At 32.5% G+C, this 25,596-nt stretch overlaps 1 protein-coding gene and 1 non-coding gene across 3 annotated transcripts in view; one reads left to right on the top strand and one right to left on the bottom strand.

Moving 5' to 3' along the window:
- KIFAP3 (kinesin associated protein 3) overlaps positions 1–25,596 on the top strand; it is a 164,415-nt gene that overhangs the window by 118,158 nt on the left and 20,661 nt on the right. For both annotated transcript variants that reach the window (XM_036868012.1, XM_036868022.1), the window contains exons 18-19: positions 10,474–10,663; positions 16,483–16,582. In XM_036868012.1, coding sequence (XP_036723907.1) covers positions 10,474–10,663; positions 16,483–16,582 — 290 coding nt within the window. The remainder of the gene's footprint in view (positions 1–10,473; positions 10,664–16,482; positions 16,583–25,596) is intronic.
- Positions 8,234–8,306, bottom strand: TRNAG-UCC. Its single transcript has one exon. It is a non-coding gene; the product is annotated as a tRNA-Gly (tRNA).

Raw genomic sequence — 25,596 nt, 5'->3', positions numbered from 1 at the left:
GGTTTATGAACAATTTCATGACTCATGTACTATTTTCTAGATCACTAATGTCATTGTTGTATATAAAGTATATAGTATAAGAATAAGAAACTTCTTAAAGTTCTATATCTGATTATCTTACCTTAAGCAATGAGGAAAAGAGAGAGACGTCAGTCTGTTATGAATTGCCTTTATCATGCTTTTAAAATTACCTTCTTTTGAGAAAAAGTAGATGGAAGGTAAAAATATGTTTAGATTTATGTATTAGGTATGTTTGGTTTAGAATACAGGCTAGTGATAGTTCCAAAAGGCCAGCTTAGTCTTATAAAAATCTTTATTGTAAAATGTGAATTTATTTGTCATAAGATAAAATTTTCATTCCCAGTTATTTCTAAGCTCTGGGCTCAAGTCTCTCGTCTTAAACAGGAGTTATCAGGAGTTATCCCCACCCTGTGTCTTCTGTCCTAGCTCTCTCTTTCTCTTTAGAATCAACATTTTGAAAAAAATGTCTGCATATTACTTCCTTCATTTCTTCACTTTCCCATCCTCCTTTCTACATTCCCCTTTCTCCTTTCTACCAATTCTTGCTTCTGCCTCCATTACTGCATTGAAGTGGTGCTTACGAAAGTCACCTTGACCTTCATTTTTCTAAATCCAATGAATATTTTTAGTCTTCATTTTACTTTGTTGATCCTACCCTCCTTGCAAGAACTTATAAATCCTGGTCAGAGTTAAAATATAAAATCACAAAGAAAATTATTTTAGATTATTACATTCATAAAAAGCCTTGTGAATAAGAGGACTTCCAAGAAGAATCAGCAAAATGAAACTGGTGATATATCAGCTAGCTCTATATGGTTCCCTAAGATGCTGTCTGATCAGGTGAGTTAGTATAAAACAAATTTGAACAAGTAATCTGAAAGTTCACCTAATCTCTCTATACCTCTCTACACTGGACTTACAAAGTAAGTATTTGATATGGTGCCAAGTAATTTTAGATTGTTTCATTTCATACTTTGTAAAACTTAAGTCTAAAAAGATACTCAGAAATACTAGAGTTGTTAAACTGAGACTATTTAAAGATATTCACATGTGAATTATTCATGTGATCTGGAAGTCCTATGCTGTGCTACTCAACTGAGTCATAGTCATAGCTGAGTTTCTTATAAGAGAAGAAGTAGTCCAATACAGCTGATAGGTGGGCACCAGACTCTGGAAACATCCCATGTTCTGCTAGAAGAATGTTTTTTTACCTTTCTGCTATTATACACCTTATAGGATTCAAGGCCCTGGCTCAATTTTATCTCGGTGATAGGAAACTGCACCACCAGGAGCAGCTTCTTCCCGAAACATTTTTCTTCCCTTGTCAGTTGAGTAGGGATTCTGATCTTAGATTCAACTTTTGGCCTCTGTGAAGTGGCAACTTGATCCAATAGAGTATTGCATTTAGAATACAACTGATTCTAGTTCTCTCCCTGCTGAATAATCTCAGGCAATTCACTTTTTGAAGATTTAGTTTACAGTGACACTTCTGAGGATTAAAGAAGTTAGAGAAAATATATATGAAGCATCTGCCACATGATGGTCATTCAGTATGTTGTGTTCAAACTAAACCAAAATTCACACCAAGTTGTGAAGTTTATATATAGATTAAATATCTGGATCAACGTTTCCTTTCCTTAGTACAGTTAATTCTTTATGTTATTTTCTGTTCAACTTTTAAAATGATATGGGAAGATAATCTGTTCACAGTTTGGATTTTAACTCTGGAAAGTTACTTGGAATATATATTTTGGCCAGACATATTTCTATTTGTAGTTTACTTTAAGATTGTCCTGCAAAATGGCTGAATTTGGCATTTTAAGACTTCATGTCAGGGAAGTTAACAGAATAGGTCAATTTACTGAAAGGTGTTGATTAGGACAGTGTAGAGAAATAGGAAGCTACCTTTGCTAGTGTAGAAGTGCCCCATGTGTTAAATTACCCATGTTCTGAATCTGTGGTGACTAATTTGGATTTGGACTCAATTTATCAGACCAAACCAGACTAACCTCAGACCAAAGTTATACTCCTGGTTTGCTGGGCCTCATTTGGAAGAAATTTGAGGAGTGGGGCATTTTAGTGCATCAGTAAAAAGACAGCTTCTCAGGTCCACTTGGGACGTAGCTGCCATTCTTTAGTTCTTTGAGCTCAGACTCTATTACTGATCACGACGCAGGGTGCTATTGGCTTGTCCCAAATCTTTTTAAAGAGTAAAACAAGAGGAAATTGACTTAATTTGAAACAGGAGAAACTTTGATTAGACACAGCAAAGATGATGAAACACTAGAAATAGGCTGTCAAGGGAGAATGTGAAGTCTGTCCAGTTAACATTAGTAACAGTTAAATAACCAGCTTTCTAAAATAGTTTGTTAGAAACCTGCCTAAAATGGAAGTGGATGATCTCTTAAGACTCTTTTTTACCTCTGGATTTTGATTGCCGAGTATTCTTGACATGGCTATGATCAAAAAAATACAGAAAAAGTGGGAATATTTGTAGCTTAAGGCGATTTATCTTTAAGAAAGCAAACTTCTTGCACTCAAGACAAACATCATGGAATAATACTAAGAAAAATTAGATGCCTTGCAAACCTTAGGGAAATATGCCTTCTGCAGTAAAGTATTCTTTCCCCAAATTATAGAAATGTTACATTAGTGATGAAGTGTTTAATGTATTTAGGCCCAGGCCCTCAACTGGTGAATTGAAACAGATATGTGTTCATAGTACTCTTTGTACCATAGAGGATTACATGTTTGGTGATGCAGTCTCTATGGCCTCATCAGCAAATTGTTGCCTGTCTGACTAGGCTTTGCATGTAGCTTTGGGAGGCAGGGAATGGGGTAGCTGCAGAGAGGAGAAGGGAGGCCAGGAGAGAGGAGCCTAGCTTCCTCATCTTCCAAGGGAATTATACAGCAATCGACCATTGCCTTTTCTCTTCCAAGCCTTGAAGATCATCAAGGGAAGATCAGAACCCTCTATACATAGAGAGTTTCTGAAAACCCAAATAGATTTTTATCCCTCAGTCCTTCCTCAGCTTTGTATGAAGTATTTGAGAACCTCAAATTCCTACCCAATTAGTAAACAATTTCCTCCCCTGACATTACTGGGTTGTCAAACATTTAATACATGTTTATTAAGCACATACTGTGTTCCAGACAACTAAGGTTGACACTGGGAATAAAAAACACGAAGTCTCTAGAATATAAAAGTTTACAATCTAGACACCAGGATACTGTCGTCTAGACATGAACTGGCCTTTCAGGAGCAGTACTACTACATGGGCTGTCAATAGATATTCTGTACTAATAAAAACATCTACAGGATGTTTATGGAGAAGGGAATGTACCTAGGTTCTCTGGTAAAATACTGATGTCTGTTGTCTTTCTAGCCAGCCACAGGCCTACATGTGCTCTGATACTAACACAGGTTTGTGTCACTAAGATTTTGAATGGCAGCTTTTTCTCTTTTAACTCTTGATTTTGATCATTGGCAAATTGTGTGTGTTATAATAATCTGGAATTATTTTAAACTACGAAAACAAGGTGCTGTCTTCATTCTAGGATAGACACAATTATATTTAATAAGACTGGTATATTGAAGTGAGTTATCTAATGTAGGTTTACATGTAACCTCTAAGACATCAACTGTTATAGTTCCCACAAAAATTACCAGGGGAAGCCTGTGTCAGACAGAAAAGGTGGATTTATTAATAAACGTCCAGCAAGGGAGAACACTTTTTTAAAATGTCTTATAATATCTTGAAAGGGAAGTTATAGAGAATGTTTCATAGGGTTAGGATTAGGGTTAGCTTAAAACTCAGGTTATTTCAGGACAGGATTTCAAAACCATAGAATGGGTAGGGATTGGTAAGATGGGTAGAAGGTTTTTACTTTTAATTGGCTTGCAGGTTGGTTATGGGCACAGAGGAGGGATTTTCAAGTGAGTTGTTGACAGAAACTTCTAAAATGTTCTTTCCAAAGAAGGTGGAGTTGGTTCTTGCTTGTTTTACAGTATTGGCAAATTTTCATTTCTCAGATTTGTAAGTTTGATGTTTATTTCTCAATTCCATACAGTCAAATTGGGCTTCGTGAGATAAACCCAGTTGGTTTTAGTGGTTAGCCCTCTTATGGAGTTCATTTTTATATTGCATAAATCTGAAAGGCAGAAATTTAAGATATTTTTCTAGTTTATTAGAATTTACATGCATATGTATATATGCATGTGTGTGTATTCCCTGCCAGTATTATGCATGTTACTTTACTGGTTTTTTTAATTGTCAGCAGTTGGATTAAAAAAAAAAAACAAGCATGGTATGAAAGAAAAGTCATGATTCCTTGCTTAAATAAATTTTATTTAGTTATATCTTTTACTTTGTGGACATGATATTTGAAATGATATTACACAGATGAGCCTCCTCAGTGCTTTAAACAGAGGTTGAAGAGATAATTGTACTTTGAGGTCTGGTTAGAAAATGCCATAGTCAAGACTAAAGGGCAACATTTGGGACAGTACTATTGAGAAATATGTAGTATGTGCATGAAAGTCAACAACTCTATTATGTATGTGTGTTTAATTATGTGTTAGATGAATATAGATAATATATACATATCATTGGGAGAAGTATTTTCTAAGCTATAAAAGGCATCTTTTTAGCAGCTACTACCTTAATCTTAATGAGCAACTAAATTACTCTAGATCTGCTTTAATTTAGTATGAAGAATTGTATTAAATAAACCATATTACATTCTCAATTAGGGGGCTGCCACGTTAAAGGAGAAAGGAAAATCTGTTTTCCATCAGTTACGTTAGAACACAAAGCAGATCTATGTAGCTCTATGTTACCCTGTAGTGTGTTAATCACATACAAGGTGTGACGGAAGCCAGTGACAAAGAGTTTTCCTGATAGTGAACAGGCTCTGATAATAAGCTGGTTAAGGCTTCATAATGTTTCAGTGGTTAAGTAGTAAACAAAATGATAGAGGACTTCAAAAAGGATGGCACATTCCGTATAAAATCAAACCATAAGTCTTTTGTGACACTTTAGAATTTATGAAAACTAGTGCTTAAGGTCATAATGTCAGGAGCTGAGAAGAAAATAAAAGACAAAGCATGTGTACCTTTAAATATAAGACAAACTAGAGTCCCAAAGCAAGGATATCAGGGTGCACTCCTTGTGAAAAGAAGCATTTCAAAAATGAAGAAAAAGCAACTATATTCCTAGAGTATTTCTACAATAGCTTGACAAAGTTTGATGACGTTTCTTGCCTGTGTTTGAGCTATGGCATCCCTGAATTCCCATAGTTATTTTCTGATAATGAGGGGGCAGTGATATAAGAGGGAAGTAGAGATTTGGGGGAGAGGGGTTAGAGGGAATTGGTTTTAATTGATATATGTTGAATTTATTAAATTTTGATACAATATTCATTTAGAATTGCTATGTAATTTTTAAAAGATGACCTCTGTATATTGCTATTATTCTGCAGTTTTGGAGGATAGTTATTTCAACAGCTTTATGAGGTAATGGTATTAATTATAGATTTGTATTTGAGGAATGTTAGAACTTGAACAAATCTTAGATTTGTTTCATTTTACAGTTGAAGAATCTGAGACCAACAGATGTTAAAATACCTTTAGAAGGTTGCATATTTCTGTTAGTATCAGAACTAGAAGGAGAACCCAGGTCTCTTGGCCCTTATCCAATGTTCTTTGTATTATACCATACCACATTATTAGTGTCTGTAAATTCAGACTCTGAGACACAAAGAAAGTATGACTTTGCCAGGGCTATTAAACTATACTCATTGAGGATAGATACAGAAGATAGCTGAGGCTAGGGATTCCAGAATATGCTGGTCCACTGGGGTGTGATAAAGCTTTCACTGGTTTTCACTAAAATGGAAAAGAGAGGGAAAAGAAAAAAGTGTGTGTGTGTGTGTGTGAAAGTGAGAGAGGAAAGAGAAGAGAGAGACCAGAACTGGGGAGGAGTTGTAAATGTAAAGTTAAAGTGTTTTAGTGTTGGGAAGGTATATCTTTATTTTGAGATCGTCTTTCTCACATTTTTAGTCTTAAAATGGCCTTTCTTTTATAAAACAATAATAGTAGGTGGCAGTTGATTTACATTTAATATCAGTCCCACAGATTTACTTTTTTAAAAAATTAAATTTATTCATTTATGTATTTATTTTTGGCTGCGTTGGGTCTTCGTTGCTACACGTGGGCTTTCTCTAGTTGCGGTGAGCGGGGGCTACTCTCGTTGCGGTGCGCGGGCTTCTCATTGCAGTGGCTTCTCTTGTTGCGGAGCACGGACTCTAGGCACGCAGGCTTCAGTAGTTGTGGCACTCGGGCTTGTAGTTGTGGCCCGTGGGCTCTAGAGCACAGGCTCAGTAGTTGCGGCGCACGAGCTTAGCTGCTCCACGGCATGTGGAATCTTCCCGGACCAGGGTTCAAACCCATGTCCCCTCCATTGGCAGGTGGATTCTTAACCACTGCACCACCAGGGAAGTCCCAAGTCCCACAGATTTACTTTTGAACCTTTCTAAAATCTAAAATTTTGGGGACCACTGTCCTAACCTATTAATTCACTATGGTTGATAAATAGATCTTCAACATCCATAAGCTAAAAAATTTAATTTTCAAGAAATCTGGAACATAAAAATCAGTGTTTCAGAAACATAAAGATGAAAAATACAGCATCATATAGCAAAACTGTACTATCTTTTTTGATTCTAACCAATTTGCTATTAAGGAAAAAGAAATGAAAATATTTAAACAAATATTGCGTTCCTCATAACATGCTTCATTCCAAGATGCTACATTTGGTAAATATACCTGAGGCTGCATTATCACAAACTAGAGCAAACCTTTATGGCACAAGTACAATATCTTAATAATGTTTTATACTTAGCCTCTAAATTTAAAAATGCATATTTTAAAACATCCTCCAAAGTTAGCTGCTAATATTAGAATTAAGAAAGTCACTGAAAACTAGTATATACCAGTATTTATTGTGGTTCTATCTAAGGTAAAGATATTAGGGTATTTTTTCTATTATTTTCAACTTTCAGTCAGGAAATAGTTTTATAATCATAAAACTCCAAATGTTTTCAAAAAGTCATAACTGCTTGAGACTTAAAGGCCTTGATACTGTTTGGTCAGGGTGTTTTGCCGTTTTCTTTCCTATGATCTATAACAAAAAGCTCACTGTACTTAATAAGTCTCAAGGCCATCTTTTGTGAAAACTCCACTTGTCATTGTAGTGGATTCATTGTAGTAGGAATCTGTAATCATTGTTGGATCTTTTGCAGAACATAATTTTCTATATCCTAAATGATTACTCAGCTTGGTATAGAGTAACATATTCTGTTTCATATTTACTGAGGGAGAAACTTTTGTTTTTGTTTTTTTCTGAAGAGCTGAGAAGACAACCGTAGTTGTCATCCAGTAAACAATAATGTACATGTTACTCATTATGTTAGTCATAGAAAAGTAAACCTGTTGTTTTATAGTACAAAAATACTTAAAATCAGAATAAAATTATCTTTAATACAGAAAATAACAGTACAGTCTATATCATTGTTACTGCACTTTTTGGCCTTATAATGTTAAGAGATGCCCTGGTTCTGTGGGTTTGCTCAGTCATAAACTGATATTAAAAAATAATCATAATAAAAGAAAGGCAAAAGCTTTAAAGGAATTCAGATCAGCCTAAGGGTAGTCTTATTAAATCTGATGCTAACTCACTGCATTGGAAAATCAGCTTTCCCAAGACACTAACAAGTCAAGCTTTAGTGTCAAAAGCTAGCCATGGAGTCTCATGGATGTTTTTGGTTTGTGTGTTTGGACTTCTGTCAAATATAGTGTAGACAGTCTTAAAAAAAAAAAAACTCAGGCTTGTGTGTGTAGGTTCATTAATAAGAACATTGCAGTAAGTTTAAAGTGTAATAAGGTTTAAGTTAGAAAAGCTGTTGTTTGTGATGAAAACAGCTTATTTATTACACATTTCTACATTTATTAGGTGTATTTTTATTATTAAACTAGAATAGTAAAATCTTACAAGAAGGGTAGAGATGATAACTCATAGAATAAGCGTGAATTTTCTTCTTTGTGCAGAGCATTACTTACTAGGCCAAATACATTTTTATGGATGTACAGTTTAAGGATTTACTTTTTTATTTTATTTTTTTTGGCCACGCCATGCAGCACGTGGGACCTTTGTTCCCTGACCAGGGATCGAACCTGCGCCCCCTGCATTGGAAGTGCAGAGTCTTAACCACTGGACCACCAGGGAAGGATTTACTTTTTTAAATTATACGTACCTCTGTAACATTTCACAGATATTCACAAGAAGCAAGTTTTAGTCTTAGTGGAATAGCAAACCCCATATTTTACATGCTTTGGGTGCTTGATGATTTCAACTTCTGTTCTTACACTAGGAATCCACATGCTTGAACTTAAATTATAATAAAACATTCAAATCATATGTCTATCATCTTCCTTGAATACTTCTTCATTCAGATAATCAAATTTAAAATTTTTCTACCAAAATGAAAAATTAGTTTTATACCTCTTGCCAAGTGAAACGAACTACTATTCATGAAAGAAACAATACCACTCAAATTAGTTCCAGTATTTAATGTAGATCTAATAGGATATCTGGTATTATAAGGCATATTCTATTAAATATTGTTATTATAACAGTTGAATTAATGTTTATTATTTTAAGTAAAATGCAATAATATATGATAACTCTTACTTTTATACAATTTAATTTTAAATAATTATATTAGGAAATAAACTGACAACTAATAGGAATTTTAATAGATAACCACTAGAAAGAATGAAAGCTTAATAATTTGGTGGCAAAATTGCCATTAGCAGTACCATAGCCAAAAAATATCTTCTACTTCCACCAACCTAAGTTGATAAGTAACATCTATATAGTTTCAGAGTTGTACAGTATAGAACACACAGTCTAACAGCTGACACTGCTAAGAGATATATTGATAATGTGAAACTTAAAATTTAACAAGAAAAATTTTGATAATAATAAATACATTTATTATAAAATTTCATATGTATTCTTACATCCCAGAAATTTATTCCATGATGACAGTTTTTGACTTCAGCGTTACTTGGCTTTGTATGAAAATTGCTCAGCATTTACCTAAAATGTATATTTGGTCCACCTCTTAGTTATCGTGATCATCCTAACTATTGGAGGACAGTAGTATTGCCTGGCACCTTTCCAACTTAAAAAAAAAATAACTATAAACAAAAGTGTTAAAGATACCACAGAGGAGTTTAAAACTAAGAACCCTATGATTAGGATGACAAGAAATACCTGAAGCCTTTTTTTTCCATCTAAGTCATCAGTGGTACTGTCCATTAATTAAGTGAATACACTTGTCAGAAGTAACCACAACCTGTGGAGCTAGATGGGTTCAGCTGTTAACTTTTGTAATAATTTGCCTACTTGTCCTTCAAAAACACATACCAATGAAGTTCTCTGTGAATAGATGCTACAGATACAATGAATAAGCCACTGTCTTGCTCCTCAAGAGTTCATGGTTGAGCTTCCCTGGTGGCGCAGTGGTTGAGAATCTGCCTGCCAATGCAGGGGACACGGGTTTGAGCCCTGGTCTGGGAGGATCCCACATGCCACGGAGCAACTAGACCTGTGAGGCACAATTACTGAGCCTGCGTGTCTGGAGCCTGTGCTCCGCAACAAGAGAGGCCACGATAGTGAGAGGCCCGCGCACCGCGATGAACAGTGGCCCCCGCTTGCCACAACTAGAGAAAGCCCTCGCACAGAAATAAAGACCCAACACAGCCAAAAATAAATAAATAAATAAATAAATTTTTTTTAAAAAGGAGTTCATGGTTAAAGCAGGAGATATTTAAAGAAATAATTATGACCAAATAAGACATTATTATTTTGTGGTTGAAACAAAATTGAATTAAATTCTGCTATTTGTTTTTTGTAGTAAACCATTTCAGTTTTTAGGAGAAATACTCTAATAGTGCTTTTTTTTTTCCTACTGAAACATGTTATCTAAACAAAAAGATACAGCAAAAGATGTAATTTTAATGCTTAACCACCTGTCATTAGTGCCACAGTAATTATAGCCACAAGACTCTTTGGAAACTGAGGTCTGGTTGCTTACCTAAATTCTAGTAATACTTAGATAAAGAATTTGTGAAATTTGAACTTTTCCAGTTTTTGCCATTGCCAATGGCGATTGATAATCCAAACAGAGATGTCTTTAGTATATGTAATAAATTGATTTTTATTGATGATCATATACAGTAACTCTGAACAGGTACTTTTAATGTTTTCTCTGACCCAAACAAAGGCCCCAAAATTCTCTTCTTATAAGCTAAATGTACTGCTATCTGAGTGCCAAGGAAATGCCTTCATAAGCTTACATAAAAATAGTTGACTTTGTTTGCAATAGGAATATGATGAAGAATGGGCTAAGAAAATTCAGAGTGAAAAGTTTCGCTGGCATAACTCTCAGTGGCTGGAGATGGTAGAGAGTCGTCAGATGGATGAGAGTGAGCAGTACTTGTATGGTGATGATCGAATTGAGCCATACATCCATGAAGGAGACATTCTCGAGAGACCTGACCTTTTCTACAGCTCAGGTAAAATGATAACCAAAGCAAAAATAAGTAGTCTGTGTGTGTGATATAAATAGGGACTTTTGTCTGCCAACCTTGCTCATTCCCAAGCTTTGTAAGCACTTCTTTTAGTATATAAATGGCCTTCTGCTAATGATTTTAGACATAACATCAGTATACACGCACCACGCAAACCTATTAACTCACCATTATTTTTTTCCAAGTTAGTCTTTGATGTGATCTCCATTAAAAAGGCTGTGACCAGGAAAATTAATTGCTCTTAGAATGTGTAACTTAAAATGACATCTTCAAGATTTCCGACTTCTGTTTGAAAATGTGATATTTTTCTCTATTCTGCATTTATTTAAATGTATAATTTACTGATTTATGTTTTCTTTTCCAGTGTGTTTCATTTTAACAGTCTCATTTTGCCATGGTTTTGCTTTAGTTTCGAACTAGTAACCCCTGTTTGGTTCTCTGGTTGGGAAGATTTAGACATTTTATAGCAATAGTTTTTTCATTCTAAACTCTTGCTAGTATTTTCAAGGCAAAGCTTAATTTTTACATAGATCTTACATACCCTTGTTGATTCTGCCATCCTGCCTTTTTCCAGGGATTTTGGTACTAAGAACAGTAAGTTTTTGCATATTCTGCCTTTTAATGTGTTGCACTGTTACCAGTATTAATTACTTCATTGAAGTCATTTAGTTGAAGAGACGAAAGAAAGGACTTCTAACTAAGATCTGTAGCAGGTTGCAAATAAAAAGCATTTAAAGTAATTGTATCTGAATTAATGGCTCACCTTTTTTTCCTGCTATGTATTCATTCATATATTTTCATAACTGTATGCTGTGCATATTACCCGTAAGGCTCCATTATTTTTATATTTGATATAGATACTTGAATCCTGGAAAATCGGTACTTTAGTTTGAAAATTAAATAGATTTCTTCCTAACTGAACTTTACAGTAGTTATGAAATACTGCTTTGAGTTTCAAACCAGATGGAGTAGATCATTAATTTCAACCAACCAGAATTTCTTAATTCAGTAATGGCAAGCAGCTGTTCCTTACCTAGTCAGATATTCATGAAGTAAAATGATGTAAAATATATATGATGTGAATTTTTTGATAATAGAAATCAGAATTTCTTGGAATCAGGTTTCTTGCTTTGAAAATTGATAGATAGCTACTTCTCAGTGTGAATCAGTGAGCAGTTCCCAAAAACGAGTAAAACTTGTAACCACCTCAGTATTTAACTTTGTTGTTTTAATACAATTAGAATTTCAGAACAGATTTCTAAAAAATTATACCACTTTTCCAAAATTAATTCATTTAAGTTGACCCCTTAAAATGAAAATCATAACATTTTTCTGTGAGATACAATTTAAATGTACAACCTATGCTTTTGTAAGAAATCTGAATTGTACACATTTTTATATATCTAAATTTAGAAACAGCCACAGCTGATGGAAAAATAAATAAATTTAAGCATTCGAGGGGTGAAATGTTATCTTTAGATAGCCTCATGGTTTTTTTTTTATACCTATAGCCTGATGATATGGTACACACTTGACAGCAGAGATTACATTGCTATGAGTTTAAAGATATAGTTCTCATATCAAGCCACCTGTACTTTTTTAGTTTATTATTTTACCTAGTTTATTTTTCATGAATAGTTCAACAACTAAGTGAGTCTCTGTGGTGTTTTTGATATGTGTCATGGAAATCTAGACAATGCTAGTCTCTTGTCTTTTATTTTGTGCAGTTGTATCTTGAGAAACATCAGATAAATTTGTAATACTGCAGATTTGTTGGGATGCTTTAGCTATCTTACTTAAGTCTCTGGGTCTCCATGAAACTTTAGGCTGCTTCTGATAAAAGCAACTTTAGTAGTTTTTCAACCACAGAGGTTAAGCTAAATGGCCAGTGATACCCTGGTCTTATCTTTTATTTAAAAATGAAATAGCATTCGCTACTTCCTGGTCATTAGTATTGCCCTCTATGCTTTCCGACTGTTAAACATGTCAAAATGTATCTGTTTCTTTCTTGCTATTATTTTAAAAAAGGACCTTCCCGTTCTGTTATCTGAAATAGGAATCTACTTATACATCTCCTTATAGTTACATTATTTTTTTTTTCTTAGTCTAAAATAATTGTGATTGCAGTTACTAATTTCCTTTTCTATCATGAAAATGATGCTGTTTGCTTTAGTTAGTACTTTTTACCCACAGAGGAAGTATATTATAATTTATAAAGCTGTATTGCTACTACACATTTGTAAATTGTTTGTTACTTTTTTGCTTTTGTTCTTCATTCATTGTGATGAATCTTATTCTTAGCATTTAATATGTAACTATATTACAGAATATGAAGCTTAAAATGGTTTATTTCTGTCTCAGGATCATTGTAAAACCATAATTTTCATTTACCTATGTGTTTATGTGATGTATCTTATCAGGTGTAGCCAAATAAGTTATGATTTATCTATTTTAGTCATTTCTTTTTCTCATTTTCTTCACTCTTGATATGTTTCCTCCCACACAGTCATGATTTCACTTTTAGCTAGTTCACCAAAGAGCCTAACACTACGTTTTCATTCGACTTTTAGAAATAAAGTTTACTTCAGTAACAATATATAAGAAGATACTGAGTTTTTGTATTTTTTTACTTTTGTTCACAATATGTATAAGCCAGTTTTTTTTAACTGAGTTTCAGAAATCAGAAAGTTGATAAATTATCTATGCTGGCAGTAAATTTGCTTTGATTTCCTTCTTGTTCCAATACATACCCCATTTTACTCACAACCACATTTATCATCATTACTTAGAGCACCTCAAGAAGGTGTGTTATATAACTATGGTCTAAAAGGTTTCATGTAATTTAATAACCTAAATGTATATAATGCTCTACAATTTACAAAGTGCTCTGGTATATATCCTCTCTGTCTTCTATTTGTTCTCTGGGCATTTAAATGTTACATGAAATTCTTTGATTCCTTGTTGCTGTCTTTGAAACAGTAAGGTTAGAGTAGGAGCTTAAGAAGGACACTCCTAGATTTATCTGAATATGTGATTACAACCAAAAATACATGATTCCTTTTCAGTATTTCTATAAAAATTAATTTTGGTTACAGAATGCTGAGAAACAGATAGTTCCAAAGAAGTTGAAGTGCTTGAGTTGATGATTTAAGATATAATTTAACTTTTATACTCCATTCTAGTGAAGAATGATTGCTCATATATCAGAGTTACCTAAATTTTGTCAAGTCATTAAAGGGCAGTGTAGAAGCTGTAGTTTACTGAATGAATTGCAGAGCCTTAGGATGATTAAAAATTAAGTTCAGAAGTATAAATTTACTCTTTATTCACATAATATCAGGCTTATTATATTACTAAACTTACTGTATTCTAGGTTTATAAAATTTCTTAAACTAGTTGTATTCTGGGTTTATAAAATTTCTGGCTGAATCTTTAAACTCAGAATTTTTTTAGTTTCATCTCTATTTGATGAGATCCCCGTTTGTAGTTCCCTGTATTCCATTTATCCTTTTTACTCATTTTTCCCTTTGAAGACAATGAGAGCTCTGAATCAAAATGAAGATGTTGAGAATTTGACAACAGTTTTTCATTTAAGTTCTTCCTCATCTGATTCACTTCACTAGATCGTGTTTCATGTAATATAAACTTTTAATGTATAATTCAGGTATTTTTATTTGGTTGTATTTATATCTGAGTGTTATATTTCTGAGTGTTAGAGTCTTTTATTCTGCTGGCATGCTGAATACCTTTGTATTCATTTTCAAAGTGTGGTATACATTTTATTTTGGCATTTTACTTAGCTTTGTTCCTCTAAAATTGCCAGATTTCTTAACTCCTGATCCTAAATTATTTGGTTTTAATTTAACAGAGAAACTTGTTGATTTTTGTGGTCTTCACCTTGTTAATTTTAGCCAAACTTTCACAGTCTTAAATCCATAGAAAATTAGTTTTTTTAGCCACTTAACTCTCAATCTATGGTGTCTTGGCATTCCCATAATTTCATTTTTTGTAACTTTTTTTGTGTTTAGCTGGCCTTGTGGTTTATAGAATTTTTAACTTTTCGAGGACACAGAAACTGGACTAAATATTACATACTTTTTAGCTACCTCTTAAGTATTTTAAATTTACTAAAGTAATAAGGTAAATACCAAAGGTATTATTAACAATTCAACAATTAAATAATAATGCAAGTCTTTAGTATATGGTATGTAACAAATGGATATATGTAACAAATGAGTAGTACAGGAGTCTTATGGAAATACCAATTATTTTTACCTATTCATTTCCCAACTCTATTAAGTTTTACCATCTATTCAATTTTTAATACCCTTACTCCTAAACAGATTTTATCATTTAATTCCCAGCTGTCTATCAATACTCAAATCCGTTACACCTCTGCCTCCCTCCCTTCCCAAGTAGGATTTTCTAACCCCTACAGAACACAGTAATCCCTCTGTAGCTTTTTCAGCCTCCAGCATTCATTTAGTATGTATATCCCTTCCTGTTGTGTATCATTTATTAACGAAATGTACTATTTAATTGCATCTTAAGTGTCTATTTGTGTTTCACTTAACCTGAAATTCCTGAAAACAGAAATTATGTATTCTAAGTTTTTCCACAGGACCTAGCAAAGTATTATTGCATGTGGTAGGTGTAAAATGATTGTCTGGTGACTGAATAATTTGCTTACTATGTGCCAAATTTATAAACTATGTTGTGGATACCACCTAGCCAACAAGTGACCTAGAGGTCACTTACCAACCCAGAATACTTTTGAGAAAAGGAAACTTTAAAAGGCCTCAGAGCTTTTCAAATAGTAATTACAAAAGCCATATACTAAAATATATTTGTTCTATGCATAAGACAGCCCTGAAGCCATCACTTAGATCTTTTTTCCTCAGATTCTTCTTATTCTTAACTTACTCATAATTGTATCAAAAATAGGTCATCTGGATTCTTAGATTGGAGTGAGTGAGAAAGTAGTATCACTCTAAAATCAGCAAGAAGTAATAATAAAGACTTAGATTTAGGAAAAGGAGCACTTCATAAGCAAAGAAAAAGTGCTCAAAAAGCATACTAGTGTAGCCACATAGCGTAGGTAGTCAAATATATCTAATAACCTAGGGCGTTACTATATAATAATTGATGTTTATAATGAAGATTGAGTTATCAAGAAGTTTTAAAATTATATTCAGTGTACTTTTTAAAAACACAGGAAATATAAAATGTATTTTCAAGGATTTCTAACCCAAGTTTGTGTGTTTGTTTTAAGGTTTGACACTTAAAGTGTCAAGCATTGCTTATATAAAAATTCACTTATTTGAAATGTATAATTCCCTAATCATACTACACAAATGAAGCTGTCTGGGTATAAAATGTCGGACATACTAGAGTGTTGGTCTTTACCAAAACCATGCTATTTAATGTCTCTTCTATTTCCTTACTCATTCTGTTTCTTAGCCTGGAAGGTTTATTGTCCCTCCCTATCCTACCTCACCCCTTAACTTTTGTTGTCTTCTCCAGAAGACTAGAAGCCCCTTGAAGGCAGAGATTGTCTTATTCATCTCTGTAATAAAATAGTACTACCACATAGTAGATGCTCAATAAATGTCCAATCATTGTAAAAGAACACTTAAGTATATATGCTCTTCTGTTCATACTCCCAGAGAGAATTGAATATCATGCTAACATTTTTCTTCCGGATTAAATATACAAGTTATTTTCTATTGTGTTACTTGATAGAACAGTTTCCTTTTTATTCCCTGCAAAGATGTTTCACTACTTACTATTTTCTTTCTTCCTAGATGGATTAGTTGCCTCTGAAGGAGCCATGAGTCCAGATTTCTTCAATGATTATCACCTTCAAAATGGAGATGTAGCTGGGCAGCATTCATTTCCTGGCAGGTAAACAGTCTTCCAAGAAAAATCTAATATATGCTGTTCCCCTTGTTTTTGAAAAGCTAAAATTCTCTTTACTTCCCATTTTTCTTTTTCCATTGAAGAGTAAAAAAAAAAAAGAAAAGAATCCTGAATATTTTCAAGAACATACTCATTTGATTTTAAGTTAACTTATGAAGTCACATTTTGTATGTAAAAAAATGAAGATCACAGTTCTAAAAAAAAGTGTGTGTGTGTGTGTGTGTATATATATATATATATATATATATATATATATATATATATATATATATATATATGCTTCCTCACTTTGGAAAATACAGGCTGTCTATTGAAATAGACAGTACTTTTGCCAAATTAATGACCCAGATTGTTTCCTAAGTGTTTTCCAAAGCCAATAGAATATAAAATAAGAACACAATACATGTATTTTTTTTTAACTTTGTTCTTTTTTTTTTTTTAACATCATCATTGGAGTATAATTGCTTTACAATGGTGTGTTAGTTTCTGCTTTATAACAAAGTGAATCAGCTATACATATACATATGTCCCCATACCTCCTCCTTCTTGCGTCACCCTCCCTATCCCACCCCTCTAGGTGGTCACAAAGCACTGAGCTGATCTCCCTGTGCTATGCAGCTGCTTCCCACTAGCTATCTATTCTACATTTGGTAGTGTACATATGTCCATGCCACTCTCTCACTTCGTCCCAGCTTACCCTTCCCCCTCCCCGTGTCCTCAAGTCCCTTCTCTAGTAGGTCTGCGTCTTTATTCCTGTCCTGCCCCTAGGTTCTTGAGAGCCATTTTTTTTTCTTTTTTTTTTTAGATTCCATATATATGTCTTAGCATACAGTATTTGTTTTTCTCTTTCTGACTTACTTCACTCCGTATGACAGACTCTAGGTCCGTTTACCTCACTACAAATAACTCAATTTCATTTCTTTTTATGGCTGAGTAATATTCCATTGTATATATGTGCCACATCTTCTTTATGCATGCATCTGTCAATGGACACTTAGGTTGCTTCCATGTCCTGGCTATTGTAAATAGTGCTGCAATGAACTTTGTGGTACATGACTCTTTTTGAATTATGGTTTTCTCACGGTATATGCCCAGTAGTGGGATTGCTGGGTCATATGGTAGTTCTATTTTTAGTTTTCTAAGGAACCTCCATCCTGTTCTCCATAGTGGCTGTATCAATTTACATTCCCACCAACAGTGCAAGAGGGTTCCCTTTTCTCTACACCCTCTCCAGCATTTATTGTTACAATACATGTATTTTAACAATTATTCAGACATCACCATTTTAAAAAGTTGGTGCTTTGATTAAATTAAAGACTTTTCCTCCCTGCATAGCATTCAAATAAAATATTCAAGGAAAAAAACCTAACATGTCAGCATTGTTGTACAATTATAGTAAAGTTTCCCCCAACAGATATCCTGCTTCATTACTGGTCTCATAGATTTTTTAAGTCTTGCCAGAAAGTGTAAATAATAGTTTTCCCTTCATATCATTGCTAGAGGTGTAATATTTTAATTTAGGATGACTATTGAAATTTCACATTAAAATGGTCCAATGAATAGGTGTAGTCTTTTTGCCCTTAAGACTAGTTTTTTCTTTAGATTATTGATTTAATTTTCTCTTCTAAAATTTTACATTTTATTAACATAAATATTTATGTTTGGAGAATGTGTTTAAGAATACAGTTGTGACCAACGTGTTACAAATCTTGAATCATCGCTTGTAGTAAGCCATTGTAATTCAATAGTAATAATTATTGCAACCATTATCAATTATCTATTATGTATAATTTATTTTGCAAATATTTATTATGTTTATTTTAACCTACTTAGCAAGATTATTATAATGTCTATTTTCATAGACATTTTAAAAATGAAGAAATCAAGGCTCTAATAATTTAAGTAACCAACTCACACATGTAGGATGATAGAGAAAAAAATTTGAACTTAGGTCTATATGTCTTATGGTCTTTCCAGTATAACACGGTGCCTAATTTTGAAGGAAACATAGCATATTATGGTGACTTTTTAAGTGTTTTTTTTTGTTTGTTTTTTTTGCCACAACCCATATTAAGAAATACCTTTCATATTGCAACCTGGTGCACACATACATATTTATATATATACATATATATATATGTTATATATATAGACACACATATATAAAACAAAAAATTCTTAAAACAGTAATTAATTACTCTTACTATCTGTAATACACAATGATATATTCTGTTTTAGTCTATTCAATTTTATTTTTAAAATGCAGATTGCAACCCACTATATTGATTTCACAACCCCCTGTTGGTCGTGACAAAATTTAAAAGTATAGTGGAAAAATACAGGGGTATTTTATGAAATGTAATAACCTTATATGTAGTTCAGTAGTCTTTAGTGAACTTTAAATAAATAACACTTTAGAAATAGTTTCATTGGTATACTGGATTGTCATGATGAGAAACTACTTGCCTTAGGAAAAAAAAAAATTAAACATGGTTAAATACCAGAAGCATATGGCTTTTGATTACTTCTGATGTCTCTGTCTATGTTAGCTATAATTATTTAAATAGAGATTCTCTTTAATTATTATAACTATTATACTCCATCATGTGACAGTTCACTGTACAAATGTTTTCTGAAACATAATTAGAAAGGGAAGAAATTATTTTGTTATATAATCCTAATGTTTGTATTGAAAATTTTTGCTGATAGCATTTAAAAGATTAATTTTTCTGCCATTTATGTTTCACTATGAACAAAACATTGTTTTTGTGTGATACTAACCATGCGTTCGTTGCTTATTTGAGAAAGACATGATTTTTTTCTATAGTTATGTGATTTTAAAGAACCTGAACATTTTCATTAAAATTGAATATCCAAAGGAATGAACTTGAGCTCAGCTCAGCAAAATCTTTCATTTCTGGTTTTCAAAAATGGTCATTTTATAAAACAATAAAGATGTTTAGAGAGATGGCTATACTCAAAGACTAAGTTATGTACTGTGTCCAAAGATTTCAGGATTTTATTCCTCAGTTCTGTTAACAAGTGTTTTTTTAAAAGACTGGGAAAGTTCTCTTACCTTTGTGCCTTTAGTTCCTTTTCAAGAATAAAAATATATAAGTAGCTTTTTTCACATCATAAAAGACACATCACAGCAATGTTGGTTTAAAGGATTAGTTAATAAAACTTCATGTAGACTATATATTTTTTCAAATCAAAAGAGTGATATACTTATTTATTATAATCATTTTGAATTGAGAATTGTTTGCCCTTTCAAAAGAACTTCCCTTGAGAAAGCTAAGTCTTTCATCTCTTGTCTTTTGTAGTTTTTCAGGCCTTAACTCATGTAACTGTATCATTTTCTCTTTGTATTTCCAGAAGAAATAATTTACTATGAATTTCCTCAGTTTTTTTTCTAAGTAACAGATCAAATAAAAAGGGACTCTAAATTTTATCAGCAGATATACAGAGAAAGCTTACAGTATAACCAAAAATTCATAGTTGTTCTTTGCTACATTTTTTATTGACCTTCTCTATAATCATTTACTCTTTCTTTTATGAATAATTTTTATTGTTAGGATTGTCTTCTGATAGGATTTCTTTGTTCTTCTTTGATAGCAACAAACCATGGATCTTAACTCTGGCTTATTTTTTTAATTCTACAAAGATTTAAGTATTTTAAATTGTTCCATAATTATTCACATATTTTGGCATGATAATTTTGATGCATAATGTCCCAGATGTGAAACTTGAAACTAATGGCTACCTTTAGGCTTCTGATATCCAATAGGTAAATTTAAAACCTATTAGACCAAATAACATTGACTTAAAATGATGCTTTTGAAATGTTTCATTTTAATTGATTTTAAGCAAAATGGGAATATTTTTTGAAAAATGTAGACACAAGGTGTTGAACTTTTATTCTTCATCTTTACTGTGAAGATGAGAATAAGCAGACTTACTGAACAACATGAAGAATTTGGGTTAATTATGAAAGAATAATGTCTTGATTGAATTTTGAATATTGAAAAAGCTGATTTTAAAAACAGGAAATGTTATCTATTTTGAGGGCTTTTTTTTTTTCTTTAAATCAGGAAAATTGTCCAGATGACTTACAAATTCTTTCCCTGTTCTTCATCATATGTCTTTGATTAACAAGCAGTGTCAAGTTAATTGGAATAGTAATAATATTTTTAAAATGTATAAAATGTGAATTTTTATAATTACCATTGTTTCTAATGATTTGAGAACACGAAACAGCATGACAGTGCCAAGTGGCATGCTATTCAACCAGTAATCGTGACTTTTCAGTCTTTGTGGATTTTTAACATGTCAGTTTCAGTGGGTTCAGGTAAAGTAGATGATCCCAAGCTACTGCAGGGTAAAGAATAAATTTCTAATTTGTGTAAGAGTTTTTTTTTTTTAATTGTTCACAGAAAAATTCTTCAATTTCTTCCTAAAATAACCATGTTTAGTAATGGGACAAGTCTGTTAAAATGGGGTAACTGAGTCAAATTTAGAGTATTGTTTAAACAGTTCAAATTGTATATTACTTAAAATCCAAGTCGGGGGGGTCCTTCTTAATCTGAACGTCTGCATTTTTGTAATATAGCAGGGCAGTTTAATTGGAAACAGTGAAAACTGTTAAACTCATCCATCCTATTCTACAAGGGAGACTGGATGTTTGATAAAATACATACTGGCAGTTGGACAGCGAATCCTCGGTTTTAGACATGTGTCACTATCAGTTTGAACCTCTTGGCACCAGAATCTCCCAACATTTTAAGGTAATGCAAAGTGGATTAGGGCTCCAAGGCATTAGCTATAGAGTTGACATTGCCAGTGGGTCAGATGTAAATCTTCCCCTCCCAAAACTTGAACTGGCGTTAGAAAGTAAAGTGGAACTTGCTATTGAAGCTAATTAAAAATAATAGGAGTAAGACTAGCTTTTTTTCCCCTTATATACAATGTATCCGTACCATATTTTTGGACAGTTTTTTTTATTATAACTCTTACTTTTCAAGACTAACAAGAACCTCATGTTGAGTATTTTTAAACTGCTTCCAGCTTTTACAAATCAGTTTTTGTTGCAGTAAAAATGGTCCATTTTTCTTTTATAAGAATCCAATTTTCATAAACTGGAAAAAAATTTCAGAGACTGCTTAGGTTTCCTTGGGGCTTTGAAAAATATTTTTCAGAGGGCCTGAAGATCTTCTCTGTGGTTGGCACAGTGATGTCATCTACTGACCATTTCACTAGAGTCAGAGATGAACTAAATGTGTGCATTATTGAGCCATCTGAATCTTACACTTTCATTTTCTGTGTATATGCCTGCTTCTTTTTTTTCTTTCTTAGAGTACTTGGTGATTAACTTTTCTGTTCATTATATGTATTGTATATTTCACATATATACCTTTTATTCTGTTCTCTCTAATATATTTTCTTTAAAACATTAAATCATGGTTGAAACATTAGTTGCACTTTTTAAAATTGTACTGACTAGGACTAACACATTATTTTCTTAATATATGAGAAATAATCTTTTATCCAAAATTTTAAATGTGTAATTTTTCCTAAGACAGGGACTCTACATGTAAAAATTAGACTTATTTCTTTAGCTATAAGATCACCTTCATTAAACTCAGCCATTTAGTTAACTCAGTTATTTCACTTGAGAAAAGCAACCTTAAAATTAAATATTGCCTGTCTAAAAGGCATTGTGTAGTATTTACCGACCTTTATTATTATTCCTAGAACTATATATTAGGGTATTATTTCAAAGCAGTTATTCAAAAGATAAATCAAATTAATGTCTATATTACAACCCTTAATTTGGCAATCGAGAAATTCTCATATATTGAGATAAAATTAAATATGCCTATAAAATCCCTTATTTGATAAGTCCTATATCAATTTTAATTGATAAACCAAACTCTTCCATTTGTTCTAATAGTTTCAGTTTTAGTGACCTTCATTACTGTGGCAGTAATGTAGAAATTATATGGAAGGATCAAAAGAAAGTGAAAAGAACCTCATAGAAACATTTCCCTTTGATAGATATTGGAGACCAACCATTTGTTCAGCAACATTGTAAGAACTAAATGAATTATAAAATACTTATTAAATCTTTTAAAGGTAATCATTAAAAAAAAAACGCTGCTTTATTTAGTGTGTAGCTTTTTTGTTCCTAATTTCTTTATAACTTTTTCTCAGAGGAGAACATGCTTCATGAAGTCTTTAAAAAAACTCCTGACTTTAGTAATTTTTCCAGACATGGTGAATATAAAATAAAGCAGCCAGATTCCGTTTTTACCTATCAGTTGCTAAAGATTTTCTAATGCTAATACCCACACATGGGAGCAAAGAGGTACTCTGACACACTTCTTGTGGGACTTAAGTGGACAAAACCTTTGTGAAATATATTTGGTAACAGAGAACAGAAGCCTAAAATTATATACTTCCTTTATTCTGTAACTTCATTTCTCAGAATTTATCCTCATGAAATAATCAGAGATAAAGACTGGATAAATGATTGTGTGATTTCTTTCTATCAAGAAAATAGATACATTGAGTATCGTGAGATACACTTACCTAATTGGGGAATAAATGTTATTTTTAGTACCTACTTTTGTGCCACATGATTTTGTCCACATATTAGATTATATTATACCGGTGTTCTGATTTAAGTAAATATGAAAGTCAAAATAGGTAAAAATAGATACATTTAGCAATAGATATTTACTTTATATAAAATTCATCTTTTTAAAGAATTGACCCCAGAGACCTTTTAATTTGCTTTTTTCTTATTGAGAAAAATTTTTAATAAAACTGTTATTCACCTATGATGTTTTGACAGCATAAAATTGAGTACACCACTGCCACATCTGTAATTCTAGTAATGAAAGCTGACAGTATGTTTGAAATATTTGGTCATTCCATTTATATTTTTTTGCATGTATTAAAACATTATTATTAACAGTGCATAATATTTAAAAAAAAAAACCTTGCTGAATGCTTTGTTCAGGCACTGTTATACATTTTATTTACTCTTTGTTTTTCATATGCACATTTGCGAAGTTCCCTAATACTTGTTCTTAGCTGTATCTAAGTTGGGATATTTGCAAGAGTTGCTTCTCACTTTAAATGGAATTTTGTTAAATCATGATTAAAACATATACAGCAGAACCTCTATAGAAACCATGGTGTTGGGTAACAAGACAATATCCTGTTTACTTTTAAAAGTTAGTCTGTTTCAGGGTATATGATTTGATCTAAAAATATCCAGATCTGTGCAAATTTTTATTATAATTGTATTTGGTTGTCCAAATGACATTGTTTTTAGTATGTATAAACATGTATTTCACACTCAGTAATAATTGCTACGGCTAGGTATAACCAATAGAAATAATCTTAAGTTCTTCCCACCTTCATTAGTATTAACCAATCAGAAATGCATGGTAAAAATTTCTTGAAATGAATAAAACCATTCATAAGAAATACTACTATATGACAGGTAAAATCCCATCTAAGGTAATGAAGTGGTTAAATCTGTGGGATGGTGAAAACAGGAGAACAAGAGTGGCAATAGCTGTGTAACACAGTTCTGATGAGAAAATCAAACCAATGCAAATAGATGGTTTTTTACACTATGAGACTGGCTGTAACACGATCCTTACATTAAATCACATTACATTTTTTTGTCTCTAAATACTCTCATAACAATTCTGCTAGTTTTCTTTTTTTTATTTTTTATTTTTTCAGAAGATGGAATGTCTTAGGAGCCTTCTAAAAGTTTTAAAGAATAAAATGTTTAAGGCACTTTTTTGGTCTAAATCTTAGTATACCAGGACTAATAACTTGCATGTAGCTAACACTTATATCATCATATGTCTCATTTGACCATCAACAGTGTGTGAGGTATATAGGGCAAAGAGTAGTATTGGCCCTATTTTAACAAATGTAGAAATTAAGACTCAGAGATTTTTAAGGGACTAGCCCAGAACCAGTTAGGTAATAAATAGCGAAGGCTTTAAGCTTGGTAAGAGCCAGCATTCTTAGTATTACACCATTACTGCCTCCAAAAGGCAAGCAGATATATTAGTCTTAACAGTGAACTGTGCTTTAGAAAATTTTAGAGTGTTACCAAACTTCAGAGTAAGATATGTAGGTTTTTTTGCGTGATGCAATATATTGTTTACTTATTTTGCTTTAATACGCTGTATATGGCTTACTGCAAATTGGTATTTAGATTGCTTGGAGAACAAGTTGCTAAAAATTTATTAACACATTAAGTAACTAATTAGTTCACTACCATTAAATTCTTTTAAGTAGTTAGTTCATTAAGTTCTCTACAGATTAATCCAGTTGTATAAAAAATGAGGATGAAATGAGTGGGATAATCTCAGTCTAGAAGGGTTAATGTCTCATGCAAATCATTTATTTAGCTAATTAACCAATATAAATGTTTATATACATGATGCTATTATTTTATGCCTATAAATGAATCTTCATATATTACTCTTAGTTGACTTATTTGTTTAGACTTTTTAATAGAGAAAACTTCTTTCTAGCCATAAAAGGGCAAGGAAATTCCATTCCACTGCTTGGGCACTAATGATTTGCATTTCCCAAGGAAAATTGAATTAGGTTTTATTAGTAAATTGGGCCTATAACTTTTAAGGCCAAATTCTATTAGATTATCACACATCAGCATTAGCAAATTGTAAACTTTACTGAAATATAGAAATACAAGCCAACAATCAAGGCTAAGAATCCTGGAAACCTGGGAAGATGTTTTATGCTAGAGAAATTATACTGACTTGAAAAAATATTTTAAGCGATTTACTTTCCTTTGGAAATTTAGAAACGAGAAGAAGTTGGTGACAGACTGCTCTCATCAAATTCGTGTTAATTTTCAACCTGGTGATCTGAGCTAAGTTTTTGGAGGTATGCATGTTAGCTATATGTAAAATCCAAAGATGCTCCCAGAGGAAACCAAATTT

Source organism: Balaenoptera musculus, chromosome 1 (assembly GCF_009873245.2).
Source record: "Balaenoptera musculus isolate JJ_BM4_2016_0621 chromosome 1, mBalMus1.pri.v3, whole genome shotgun sequence".
NCBI lineage: Eukaryota > Metazoa > Chordata > Mammalia > Artiodactyla > Balaenopteridae > Balaenoptera > Balaenoptera musculus.
Note: the sequence above shows the minus strand (reverse complement) of the source record. Positions and strands in the feature narration are given on the sequence as shown.